Source organism: Sphaeramia orbicularis, chromosome 3, assembly GCF_902148855.1.
Source record: "Sphaeramia orbicularis chromosome 3, fSphaOr1.1, whole genome shotgun sequence".
Lineage (NCBI taxonomy): Eukaryota > Metazoa > Chordata > Actinopteri > Kurtiformes > Apogonidae > Sphaeramia > Sphaeramia orbicularis.
Genome location: NC_043959.1, coordinates 42,489,357 through 42,503,017, shown reverse-complemented (window position 1 = coordinate 42,503,017; position 13,661 = coordinate 42,489,357). Strand labels below are relative to the sequence as shown.

General features: G+C 37.9%; 1 protein-coding gene across 1 annotated transcript; it reads left to right on the top strand.

Annotated features, from left to right (window-relative positions):
- Positions 1-706: 706 nt before the first annotated feature.
- LOC115437590 (PWWP domain-containing DNA repair factor 3A-like) lies at positions 707-13,176 on the top strand. Its single transcript, XM_030160873.1, has 14 exons — positions 707-835; positions 8,031-8,144; positions 8,275-8,582; positions 8,679-8,929; positions 9,257-9,409; positions 9,505-9,575; positions 9,764-9,840; positions 9,949-10,009; positions 10,580-10,655; positions 10,774-10,824; positions 10,957-11,198; positions 11,641-11,865; positions 12,636-12,724; positions 12,821-13,176. Exons 4-14 carry the CDS (start codon positions 8,845-8,847, stop codon positions 12,912-12,914), a joined length of 1,224 nt encoding a protein of 407 aa, XP_030016733.1. The 5' UTR covers positions 707-835; positions 8,031-8,144; positions 8,275-8,582; positions 8,679-8,844; the 3' UTR covers positions 12,915-13,176.
- The last annotated feature ends 485 nt before the right edge of the window (positions 13,177-13,661 follow it).

Here is a 13,661-nt window from a genome sequence, read left to right as displayed (position 1 = left end):
TCTGCACAACACAACTGATGGTCCCAACCCCATCAATAAGGCAAGAAATTCCACTAAGTAACCCTGACAAGGCACAGCTATGAAGTGAAAACCATTTCAGGTGACTACCTCTTGATGCTCATCAAGAGAATGCCAAGGGTGTGCAAGGCAGTCATCAGAGCTAAGGGTGGCTACTTTGAAGAAACTAGAATATAAGATTTGTTTTCAGTTATTTCACACTTTTTTGTTAAGTACATAATTCCACATGTGTTCATTTATAGTTTTGATGCCTTCAGTGAGAATCTACAATGTAAATAGTCATGAAAATAAAGAAAATGCGAAGAATGAGAAGGTGTGTCCAAACTTTTGGCCTGTACTGTGTATATATATATATATATATATATATATATATATATATATATATATATATATATATATATATATATATATATATATATATATATATATATATATATATATATATACAGGCTACATACATACTTACATACATTGGAGGTAAAATTGCAGTGTCAGATCATGAAAAAAAAACAACAAAAAACTGTGAGCTAAAAATACACCTAGTAGCCTAACACCTAGTAATAGAGGGCTGTACTCTAGTGCATTTTTTGAAAAGTTTATAAGACCTGCTCCATTTCTGCTCCAGCTCATAGGGTGGCGCTAATGAACCGCGTTTGCCCACCGTCAAAACGTTAGAAGGAGAAGGAAATGATAAGAGAAAGTAGGAACCAAGTGGTCGTACCACCCTCAGCTAAGTGGAGGCACGTAGGAAACGAGAAGTTTGTAGCAGAAGTTGTAGTCAATAGTCCGAACGAAAAGCTGAATTTCAGATTGTAAGGTAAGCGACCAGCTGCCCCTTGATCCGGTGTCTGTCGATCTGTTTGTTGTAGTTTTCGTTTAGAATCAATCAGATCTTCAACACGCATCTAAAAAGCACTAGTGGGTTCTGCAGCAACGTCCCTTGCCTATCTGTGCATGAATTACTGACCTGTTTACAGTTGAATAAATTATATGATATCCCTACTTGTCTGCTTTAGCACTACCTGTTAGCATTAACATGGAGGCACATTTGAACACAGTTTATAGTTGTACAATCTGGAACATAGCACAAAATGTGCTCGAGTCTGTTGCTAAATATGGTATAGCACATGAGTGTCGTTATTTTCTTCGCAAATTCTGCGATATAAGTGTTAACCCGACTTAACTTGCCAGATGGCAGTATCCTAGGGTAAACTGCGGGCAGCTCTGTGCTAAATAATGCATTGTACAACCGCAGCAATGTCTGAATCTACAGCGCGCGGGGGGATCAGACGTATGACGTGCGGGCTAAACGGTCCAGTCCAAAAGTGCAAACATACACTGAAGACATTAGCAGTCAAGGATGTCGACTTTGTTCAGAGGCCACATACAGCCCAGTTTGATCTGCAGCGGGTCAGACCAGTAATGTGATAGCATAAAAACATATAAACAAGTGGTGCCAGGAACAACAACCTCCGTCCCAGGCACGTATTGTATCTAATTTTGGTATTGATGCAGCTGACGTCATGTGTATGCGCGTGGTGGTCAGCATATCGGTTGCCTTTTTATGTGCCAAGTTTGAAGTAAATTCAAACAAAATTGATGTTTTTATAGACATGTGAAATTTCGCCCATTATAAGTAAGTGGGACTGGAAAAAAGATTTTAAAAATTCATAAAAAAAAAAAGACAAAAAAAAAAAAAAAAATTAACTTTTACCTACTTTTCCCAAAATGTAATCACATCTATTCTGGGTCACTGGCAATCTATAAGCCCAATTTGGTATGAATTCAACCCATAGTTTTGCTGCTAGAATGTTAAACAAACAAACCGAAGCAAAAACAATACCCCTTGCCTCCCCTGGTTGGGTAATAATGACAAAACCATTTTTTCCTCTGTTTTAATGTGAGTAATTGGAGCCTATATTCACAGACTATCCTTTTATCTAAAATGCTGTAAAGCCAGAGGCAATTTCTAATACACTGCAAGGGAAGCTCAGCTTCCCCTAAAAGTACGAAAATCAAATTGTCAAATATGTACGGTTGTGTTGACATTTCATTGACGACAAATGTTTTAGAACACGTTCATCTCAAAGACAGGTTTGTTCAGAATCAGCTTTATGACAAAGCAACGGACTCATTGTTGTTCAGTTCTCGTACATTCCCGTTGCGCTGTTTTCTCATACGACCAATGGTCAATGCATTTGCCCGTAGATGCTCAGCGTCCATGCACTTCAATGGGACTTCATGGAACAGTTTTTTTCATTGCCTCAAAACTGGACGGTAATTGGATAAATGCCACGATGTTGTCCCTCCCCTGGACGCTCGGCATCTCTGGGGGTGAATGGAGCTGTGGGCGGAGCTCGGCTGGGCTGGACGCTGAGATTCCATGTGCTGATTGGAGGATCAGTCGAAAGGCTGAATCCCATTTGATTGACAGCTATTTTGAGATATACTCCTTCATTTGACGGAGTTCAGTTTAATACTGTCGCGCCTTATGCTTGTGAAATCAAGAGAGAAACCACTACGAAATTACTTGTTCATTTCTTGCACTGTAAATAAAACACACTTGTTGTACTTCCTTGTTTCAATTTAACATAATATCAACGTTTTCTTGTTTCAGTTACATAATTTAATTATTTCTTTTTCGAGTTTAATATCGTTTTATAGATAGTTAAATCAATCATACTGTTGGCTAGGTCGGAGTGAACTAGCTATCAGGACCCTGGAAAAGACGCCTACTTGGTACGATAAGGTCACTGACCATTTTCTTAAAAAGGAACAGAGGGCCAAATTTATGTTTAAATAACTTGACAATTCTTTTGATGTAAACCGACAATGAGTTTCCCCTCCCTGAAAGACGAGCAGCCGCCACTGTGTTAAGCTTTTGTACAGACTTAAACCCCTTTGACACAATACTTCTGTTCTGGGAATATTTCACCTTTAATCTGGAACGACGTCTATGTAAACACAATGGTGAGATCATTTGGTCCCACCTCTGTCACAGCTCTGTAATGTCTCTGGAGGTAGTAGCAGAGCCATGATAAAGGTGGAATCATGATTCTGTAACGCTACATAAACGGAACACTTCTTATTCCGCAACCAAGGTGTGACGTTTAGATGACATATTACATGTGCAACCCCGCGCAGGGGGGGATTTAAAAATGAGCGTGGGGTGTGCATAGTAAACAAACATATCAACATGACAAGAAAGATGTCGAACTGAGGAGACGCCAAGATCTGTGAGCTGTTGTCACTTGGGCTGAGGACTCTGTCCATGCTAACATTTGTGGAACAATGAAAGACGAGCCTATCGATACCTGATTGGTTCTGGAAGTACCAGATGGGTTCCAGCTAGGTCACCCGCATGCACGAAACTACGTCACAACTTGGGTTCCATTGTTTCAATTTACAGCACACTAAACCAATCTTCAAAAAGTGCTTTGAGCATAGAAGAAATAATGTCATTTTATTAAGAACTCAAGAAATTATAAACACATGAAAAAGTTATTTTAAACATCTGCGGTTTAGACCAAAACTAGTTGAATTCTGCCAGATTTAGATTTTGCATGCACAATACCGTCCGCCATCTTGGATATGGCAAGTCTACTTGGACAAAAAGTGCCATAGACATTTCTCTCTCTCTCTCTCTCTCTCTCTCTCTCTTTCTCTTTCTCTTTCTCTTTCTCTTTCTCTTTCTCTTTCTCTCTTTCTCTTTCTCTTTCTCTTTCTCTTTCTCTTTCTCTTTCTCTTTCTCTCTCTCTCTCTCTCTCTCTCTCTCTCTCTCTATCTATCTATCTATATCTTTATTATTGTCATTCAGATCATACATCTGTTTATGTACTGTACACTGCGAATGAAATTTCATTGCATCGTACTTGCCATCATACAGGTGGAATGAAATAGAGTAAGAACACAAAAATACATCTTAAAATTAAATGCAATGTAAAATCACCAGCATATAATATTGTACAGTAATTGCAGCAGAATAAAACCAGACTCACTGTATGTTTCAAATATTTTAGGGCTGATCAAACACTTTTCTTGATAATTATGAGTGTGTAATACTAAATACTTCTCATAGAGTAATATAAATAAAGTATGAATAGTATAATTATTATTATATAATTAATTATTAGTTTCCTGAACTGATCTGGTAGCAACAGCGCTTTCTCAAACCATCCATCTTAAATGTCTCTTAACTGTCGTAAAAAGGTAAACTATGTGGTACTTCTGGAACCGATCGGGTAGCGACAGGGCTGACTCTGGAGAGGTTAGCAACACTGCTTTGCGCAGGGTATTTCCAATGGGCAAGTTATACGTCACACTACACGCTGCGCTGCATCACTGCCACTTTTTGGTTCCAGAACGCAGGTCCACTGTGCAAAAGTCCAGCCTGTCTCACCTCTGTTACTCCTTTGGCTTGGCTGTGGAAATTGGTCAATGGTGGCAAAAAGGTGGGATCACCATCTCACCTTTTTTTTCAAGGATCTTTGTGTAAAGGTGGCTTTAGTGTGTAATTTTGTGCAGTAATGGGTTTTTCTAGAAATATTTCGGATATGTTATTTAAAAATTTGGTAAAAGAATTTGCTTTTTACTAGAGTGTTACCTGGCTTTGTACTATTGCTTTGTCTCTTTGTAGGTTAAAAGTGTCTGAACAGGTAAAGATACTATTCAACCTACGACTTACAGTTACAGTGTCACTGCAGAAAAACAAACATGAATGTAAAATGCAAGATAAACTATTGCCAAGCCCACACACTCACCTAAACTCTCATTAACACAATAACCCCCTGAATCTTGGCACATAACACAGAACATGGTACGTAGAATGTCAAATACCCACTGTGCAATGTGTTAACATACCTACAGCATGCCACACTATGAACATTAAAAAGTAAGTGCAATTTTAACGATGGTAACCTATACCTCTTCCTAAATGCGTTGTGTCTTTGTAGGTCTACTGTGATTTCTGAATTGTTGTCATGCTTGTGTAAATGTTAACGTGAAGCATTTCAGGTGGTTCATGATTGTTCAGGTCAGTGGCGTTTGTTGCCCGTTTTTGAATCTTAGCACACAAATTTTAGGAGAATTTTTTTTTTTTTTTACCTTTTACTTTACTTTATGTACATTTTTATTAAGCTAGAAAAATGTCAAAACCATATACAGTACATGATTGAAACATAATATTTTAACAACAAAAATACAGCTACACCCCCTGCCACCACATCAAAAATGGTTTGATCCACCAAATGCCTCCTTCCCTCCTATTGACGTTTTGCACATAAGTCACATGATCATGTGGTTTTCTGTTTACGACGCCATATTGGTAGGCAAGCTTTCCTTGAATCGTACAATATGCTAAACGATGGACCTGCTAAACTCCTGTGTGCCATTTATTACTTAGCTTTCACCAAGTATAAGTTAGGCAGAAAGACCGCTCGGTTCCATTGGTGCCATTGGTTCTGTTCTGCTGACCGCTGTTTATAGTTATTACCGCAGTTAGCGTAGCTTCTCAGTATAGTTAGCCAGCATGCCTGTTGCGCTTAGTGGCGTGGAAAAAAAGAATTGTCATCATGTGATACAGTAATGAAGACCCCTTTAAACCTACCAGGAGGGCTTCCCCTGACCTGTCACCCTATAGAGACAGAGTGATTGTGGATCTACCTGCTCCCTTTGCCGGCGATGGCAGCCAGAGTTTCCTCAGCTGGGTGAGGCAGATGGAAGTGGCAGTCGGAGCTATGGCGGGCGACACCGGTGAGTTCAACGGGGAGCTGGTGACAATACTCCCCACCCGTCTGTGCAAGTCTGCTTTTCTACTATGGGACAGCCTTCCCAATGCGGTCAAGTCAAATTATGCGGCTGTGAAAGAGAAGATGGGATTGGCTTTTGGACAGAGACAGTTAATGGACTGTTTTAGAGCTAACATATCGGCTCGTTCACGAGTTCCTGGGGAGAGCCTGGATGTGTGCGCAGCTGATGTGAGCCGGCTCGTAGCTGGTACTCGTGTTTTTGCCTCCAAGTTGCGCGCGCATCACTGTTGTTAGTAAACATTGAAATTCATGTATGGTGCCTTTATCACAAGCAGACATACTTGCAAATAACAAAACACGCAAACATGAGTCCAAAGAAAAACATGATATAAAGCAACAGTTCTGACTTTCTGGATCCAGATAGCGTGCCTACCAATATGGCGGTGTAAACAACAATCACATGACCAGTGACGTCAGCTGCAAGTCCTCAATACTGACTCTGAGCCTTCATCTGCTCAGAGCAATGCGCTGGTGAGAGTTGGTGAGATACAGTAGTGGTGTAAGTACCTGGCTTAAACCAGGATATTAGACACATTTTTTTACTTCTACCACTCGATACCAACACATTATCATCATTATCAATCGCCATTTTTTCTGCATTGAAATGTAGATCACTGTTTATGTTGTTAGGTGGAGCTGACATTTTTTTCTAGCTAGGAGACGTTCCAGGTGGCCAGTCAACCTCTGTCCTCTGTTTGAATTGGAGTGAGAGAAGCTGCTGCTGTGTCATGTGCATGTGATAATATTAAAGACAAGGTGCTACTGTCTTTATATAACCAGCTGACTGACTGGATGCTCATTAACTCCTAGTGTGTCCATGTTATGTATGTGTGTGTGCAGACAGACAGACAGAATAATCATGGATATAAGAATTTTTTTGTTTTTAAAAGAGCCAGGTTCAGGTGAGAGTGTAAGATCAAATGGTGTGACATTTTCCACAGCAACCAAATATTCTATTAGAATGATTTGTAAGTTGGATAAATCTAACAGTTTATATATCTTATTAGATATAAAACACGATGTTTGGTTATTTACCTTTCGGTTGACGGTACAGAGAAAGGGGGGGGGCAGGGAGAGGTCTTTATTTATTAGTATTTTTTCATATTTATGTAATTCTTCATCTAGTTAAATACAATATATGAGTGTATGATTGCCAGCGCAAAGAGGGGGAGAAAGAGAGCAGACAGAAAATAGTGGAAAAACAATAGCTGTTAAGCTGACAAAGAAAAACATTCCATTCACAATATAATTTTATATACATCATGGAAGGTATGTGTTCTCCACACATTAAATACTTTCCAGAAGCACATTTACACTTAACATAAATCAGTGGACTTCATTCTAAGCAGGTCATTTTCAGTACATTTTCCTAATTAACTATATGCTTTACTATTTGTTTAATTTCACTATACAAGGAGAACAGGGAGATGAGAGAGAGAGCAGTTTGTATTACAAAATACAAACAAGAAGGAAAAAGACAGAGACAAACATTGAAAAAGTCCATTTCTGTTAATGTATTTTACATGTTGTATATGTTGAGGAGCTGCTGTATCAAAATGAGTTGTCTTCCTCCAGAAAGTAGGGTTAAGGTATATTTCTTTTGATTCCAATTCATTCCTCTTTTACTGTGGTTCAGCATTTAAATACCTTTATCAGATTTGATGATTTAGAGTTTCCCCTACCCAAAAAGTATTATGCTTTTCTATCACAAATGTGGGAATGATGGTCTGAAATTACATTAAAATGTGCAAAAGAGTGAAATTTCACTTGCCTGGCCAGCCAGCACTCTGAGTACTCAGAACCCCTAAACCTCTGATCCTAGAATCACCCCTGGTTCAGGTTATTCATATTTTTTGTGAAAGGATAGTTTGTTAATTATAAACAAGTTCATTACACAATTAAAAAATTTTTTGTACCAAAACATAGAGAAAATTTGGAGGTGTCATTATTTGGAGGTTTTTATGCTTTTATTTTGCTGGTCCATCCCACTTGACATCACAGAGGGCTGCATGTGGCCCCTGAACTAAAATGAGTTTGACACCCCTGATCTACAGTAAATACAGGAGAAGCAAAGTAAAGCTCACTCACTGTAAATCATAAAGCATATGTTCTTCAACTAAGCTTTAATATTGCATATTGGATGAACATTCTTACATTACTTTTCTGTCTTTATTAAAATACTTTCCAACCTTTTTAATCTGCCAGATAGTCCTATTGAAGCTTCCAGGGAAAGGACATCAACGCTGACAACTATAGTATCTTGACTGAATCTGAATCCTTCGTTCCAGACAACGATTCCCACCAAATCAGCAATGAAAGGTAAACCAACATGCAATCCCGTGCGTAACTTTGTTTTTAACTAAAAGTGACAATAAATAGGCGACTACTGAAGTGAGATCAAAATGACTTAAAAAAAAAACAAAACAGCCACCTTGTGATGCTCTTTCAGGTCGAACTCCAAAATCAAGAAAAAAGAAGCCAACAAAGACACCAGTTGATAAAGTTACCTCAGACAGTGTTTCATCTCCTGCCACAGAGGAATCAAGTGTTTGGTCAGCCCATGAGGCTGCTGCTGTCAATCAAACTATTCCAAGACCATCACAACAAACTCCAATAAAATGCAGGCAACAAATGGGTCAAATAGAAGAACACCAGACGTCCACCCCAGTTCACCCCACTGACAACCCATCCAGCATCTCAACCTCTGCCAGAGTGAAGAGTCGACATAGAAGACGTGAACTCTTCAGTTATTTAAAGGTGTTTCATTTTGTCTTCTTCAACTTTGCTCCATTTAAGACTAGTGATTTTTTTGTCACACACAGTCTCAGTCAAAATCTTCAAATATTCTTTTAGACATCAGAGGAAGATTCACCCCGCAGCAAATCAGCATCTGAAAGCAGATGTAGGAAGGGACGCACTGCTCAGCCAAGACAAATGATAAAAAACACAGAGACAGACCTGCAGTAAAGGCAATGGTGCTCAGACCAAACAACAGAAAGGCAGCAAACGGAAAACGCAGATGGGGAGTTCAGAGCAGGATTCTGCCATTCAGCCATCAAAGAGATGTAGACCAAGATTTGAACTGAAAAAGCCTGAAGAGCCAGGTAATTTTCATTTAAATGCTATTCTTTTCTGTTAGTTTAATATTTATAATATTCTGAATAAACACAATCCTGGATTTCAGGGTAAATATGTGTAATATATACAGTATTTAGTTGTATATCAGACTAAGGTGTTTCAAAATTATTAAGAAATTTAGATCTTTTTTTCTCTAGAGAATCATTACCTTCATAGTCTAAACCACAATGAAGTGAGTACAAAATCTGTCGAATTTGTCTTGACTGCGTATTAGTACTAGGAATTTTAATAGGTAATTAAAATTTTCTGCTCTAATTCTGTGGTATTTGTCTCCCCTCTCCACTCCACAATAGATGATTCTGTGCTGTCTTCAGATCTATCTATAGAGCTAAGTCACCATGAGGACCAAATACCATATTTATCCTTCCAAGAAGATCAGGAAAATGATTATGAAGAGGAGGATGATGATGATGAGCTTCCAAGTTTCTTGACGCAGGCGGATAATAGTGAGAGATTGCAGTGATTTACTTCAACAAAAAAAGGTCTCAGTAGACTGTGTGTAATAATACAAGTCAATTTTGTTGTTTTTTGTATATTTTAGAGCCTTCGTCCATTACAGATGGAGCATTTGTCTGGCACAAATTCCGAAATTTCCCATTCTGGCCTGCATTAGTAAGTACAAACAAACCTGCAAATATTAACAAAATTGTTTGGATTTTGTGACACAATAAAGAAGCATTTGTGCTGTATCTGTAGCTTCTCTAACAGTTTCCTACACTATGAATTTCTTTTATATAGATTTATGAGCAGAGATCAGTATTAATTTTTTAAAAGTTGATGGTATTTATTTATTTGCACAGGTAAAACGTGTGAACCGCAAGCTGAAAAAAGCCAGCATCATGTTTGTGGATGATTCAATTATTCAAGGAAAAAAGGGGTAAGAAATAGAATGTAATATCTTCTTATAGAGTAACCCACAAATTAAGAAAGGCAACAAGTCAGTGTGTATATCTGAGATATTTGATTGATGTTTGTGTTCATGAAGGTTTACAGTGACTTTGAAAACTCTGAAGCCTTTTGACTGTGAAGAAGCTAAAGAACTTGTGGTAAGAGTTACTCAAATCTACAGTGCTTCACAAATTTTTTAGACCCCCTTTCCCTTTTTATCACAGATCATTAGCATCATGAAGTGCTTTAATGCGAACTCTTTCATTTTCAGTGAGCTCTTGAGATTTTGCAGCTCACTGGGCTTCTCTGAGATGTCAGAAATTAATCAAGCATAACATTCAACCATTGAAACTCACATTCTGTTCAGGAATGCAAATGGATAACTTTGATATCTTAATCAAGAAATAATGTGCTTTAATATTTATTCTGTTTTTTTTTTTTGGGGGGGGGTTGTGTTTTTTTTGTAAAGCACTAAATTTAAAAAAAAATCATGGATAACAATATTAATTATATTTTAGCATTAAAAGTGCTACATACTGGTATATTAACCATTACAGAAACATAAAAATGATTTGGGTAATTTCCATTACTATTAATTTAGGGAAGCTGTGGCATAGACGTTTCATTGGGTGGTGATCTAATTAATTTGTTAAGCACTGTATTTTAATAGTTTTTTTCTTTCCTCCCAAAATTTACAACAGACTGTTTGACACTTTGGTTTGTTTCAGTGTCAAGCCAAAGAAAAATATGGTGTCGCCATAGAGTTGTCCATGGATCTGATAACCGATTACAGAATACGAAAAGGTACACAGTATCCATGTTTATCCCATGCAGGATCCTGTTGTTTTTTTTTTTTTTAATACTACTGAATTACTTATTAATTAATCACTCATTAGTTAATTAATACTGGTCTCTCTTTCAGCATGTGGCTCATTTTCTGGCTCCTTCATCGAGTACTATGCTCATGACATGAGTATGTTTCTCTGTTTAACATTCTCTGATGTAGCATATAGGAGAACATTTGGCGACAGTATCATGAAAATCACACCCTCAGTCCAGCCTGGTACTGATGGATTCATTTCACTTTGGTGTTTAATTTCTGCAGGCTACCCTGTAAGGAGGAAGTACCCTCAGGCAGCTTCAGAGATGCTGTCTATTGGCAGCGATGCAGTGATGGATGACACATTCGATGATGATAAAGAAGACTGCTCTGGTGAACAGCTCAAGAAGGTCAGCAGGAGTTCAAAGAGGCTGCTGCCAGACCGGACCCACGCTGCCCATAACCGTGCTAATGAGAAGCTCGTGCATTTCATTGTCAAACAGCACATGGTGGATGAACACATTCTGGTACGATGAAAGAAACTATTGCATCTAGTTTTTGACTCCTCTTTGACCCTAATTAAAAATCTTACAAGTTATAGCAAAACTCCTTCATATAAATCTATGTCATCTGCTAAGGCAGTGCAAAATCTTAAATATGCAGTATATTCTATTAAAAAATTAAAATATAATAACAGGATGTGTACCAAATGAGTTGAAATGTGTGAGACGCCTCTACTGAAGATGAAAACTAATCTCAGCAGTTGTTATTTTTGACACATTGTACTTTCACTTTTTCTGTTAACGTATGTAACAAATAGTGAGATATTAGTGCAGTCAAAAATATGTAAAATAAATTAATAATAAAAATTCACATCAGTGGTTTGGGTTTAACAGGCATTCTAAATGGGATTATAAGAGCATCGGTCCCTGTCGGTTACATCGTCTCTTGTATCTCTTCTTGTATCAGGCTGTGATTCGTGGACAGCAGCAGTCCAGGTGGCTTCGCTCATTCTTGAGTGCCAGTCATCAGAAGCGGGTGGTGGATGTATACCTGGAGGACGAGAAGCAGTTGGACCAGGTGTACCAGTACTTGAGTAACCTCTACACTACAGCTGAGGACAATGCCCTTAGCTTAGTTAAACTGAAATCTCTGGAGCACGTTCCCTTCGTCTTAGATGTGCTTCTACCTGAGGTTAGCAAAGTCTATTCATATGACCCTATGTAACAAAAAGTGTGTTATTAAATCTAGGGATGTCCCGATCCACTCTAAATATCGGTATCGGCTGCCGATCTGGCATTTTTTAGAAAATCGGATTGGATTTAGTCACGAAATCGAGACGATCTGGGCTGGGTTCTGGGGGTGGTTTCACTCATAAACATATGTCGTGCCCCCTCCATTTAAATTTTCTGAAGATAGGGAAGAGATAAATGAGCAGGAGACTTGGAGGAATTAGTAAAGTGTCTCAAGTTTCACTTTCACTTTGTACGGTTGTATGGTCTGCGCGTACTCGTAGTGAGGTACATATGGCACAGAACGCACTCCCCATGTAATCCCTGGACGGACCTGTCTATAGATGCGCTATAGCAGGGGTGGCCGCCAAAGGTTCTAATTTGGCCAACAGTATAAATTTGGAAAGTGCAAAAAATTATATTTAAGTTATTAAGAATCGAAGGTGTCATACTTGTTTTAGTTCAGGTTTCACATTCAGCCCAATTGTGATCTCCAGTAAAAAAAAACAGCATAATGACTCCAAATTTAAATAAAAATTTCGTAGTAAAAGGTATCGTTACCAAATCAGAATTTGCAAAACTAATCATAAAAAAGAAAATCGGATCAGAAAAAAAAAAAAACAGATCGGGACATCACTAATTATATCTTTTACATGTGTTGTGTACAGTAATTGGTACGATGTGCAATATGGTACAGGTGCTACAGTGAAAGAATCTTTTACTGTTTCACAGGCCATCATTTATGCCATAGCTGGGGTGGACAATGTCTCCATAAAAAAAGCAGAAGAAAAGTATCTACAAGGACGACGTGCAAGTCGCAGGTGAGTTTAAACTATAAAGGAATCATTATATAATATCACGATAAGTGGCAGATAACATCAGTGACACTCTTTTCTTTTCTTTTTTTTTTGTTTTAGGGAAAGACAGGAGTTTGACCAGATGATTGACCAGCACATGAGGATAAAAGCTCAGAATACTGCTCTTGCACAGCTATCTGAGGCTGTAAACTAGATGGCCAAAGGACTTTTGAAAATGCATTCTGCTATATCTGTGCCTCACCAGGTGTTTTTTTTTTTTTTTTTAATTTTTATTTTAATGTCAGAATATACTCCTCAGTATACAAATGAGATAACAAAGCATTTGTAAAATGAAATTGCTACAATTACGATGGAACTGAGTGCCATCTTAGCAAAATCTTTTTTTTACATTGTTATTTAACTGTTGTCTGTACCAGTGTACATGGTATTACAAAAATAAATGTTTGTAAACCTTTTTTAATCATCGGTATCATCCATCCAAGGACACACAAAACAGACCTGAACATGACAATGCAACCAACAACACTTCACAGTTCATGTATCATCTGGCAGCAAGGAATAAGCAGCCGTTTGACCAAAATCTCCCATTTTGCAGAGATCTCTTTAATATAGTCAAAAATATTCACATTATTTCCTCAGATAAGTTTGACTGGTGACCCTCCTACAGGGCCCCTTACTTAAAGTAGACATTTCATTATAATTTATCTACTGGTGTTAATATATAAACAAGTTGCATAGCATTGTTGTTTGTGCTTTTTTTAGGCAAATATATTGTACATATTGGGATTTGTCTATTTGTTTGATTATTCAATATATAGACAAGTTTCACTTTGAGTAAAAGTATCTGTAACCTAATTCTTTAGTTTTAAGACAGTGTTGAGTGTAAGATGGTGTCATAAAAACAGGTTTCCTTGTGTTTCTATTTACAGAATAGAGTCTC

Coding starts and splice junctions, on each gene's coding strand:
- LOC115437590 (XM_030160873.1), top strand. CDS start 8,845: ATGGGGAGTTCAGAGCAGGATTCTGCCATTCAGCCATCAAAGAGATGT. Junction 9,410..9,504: donor CTTGACGCAGGCGGATAATA/GTGAGAGATTGC, acceptor TGTATATTTTAG/AGCCTTCGTCCATTACAGAT. Junction 11,866..12,635: donor TAGATGTGCTTCTACCTGAG/GTTAGCAAAGTC, acceptor ACTGTTTCACAG/GCCATCATTTATGCCATAGC.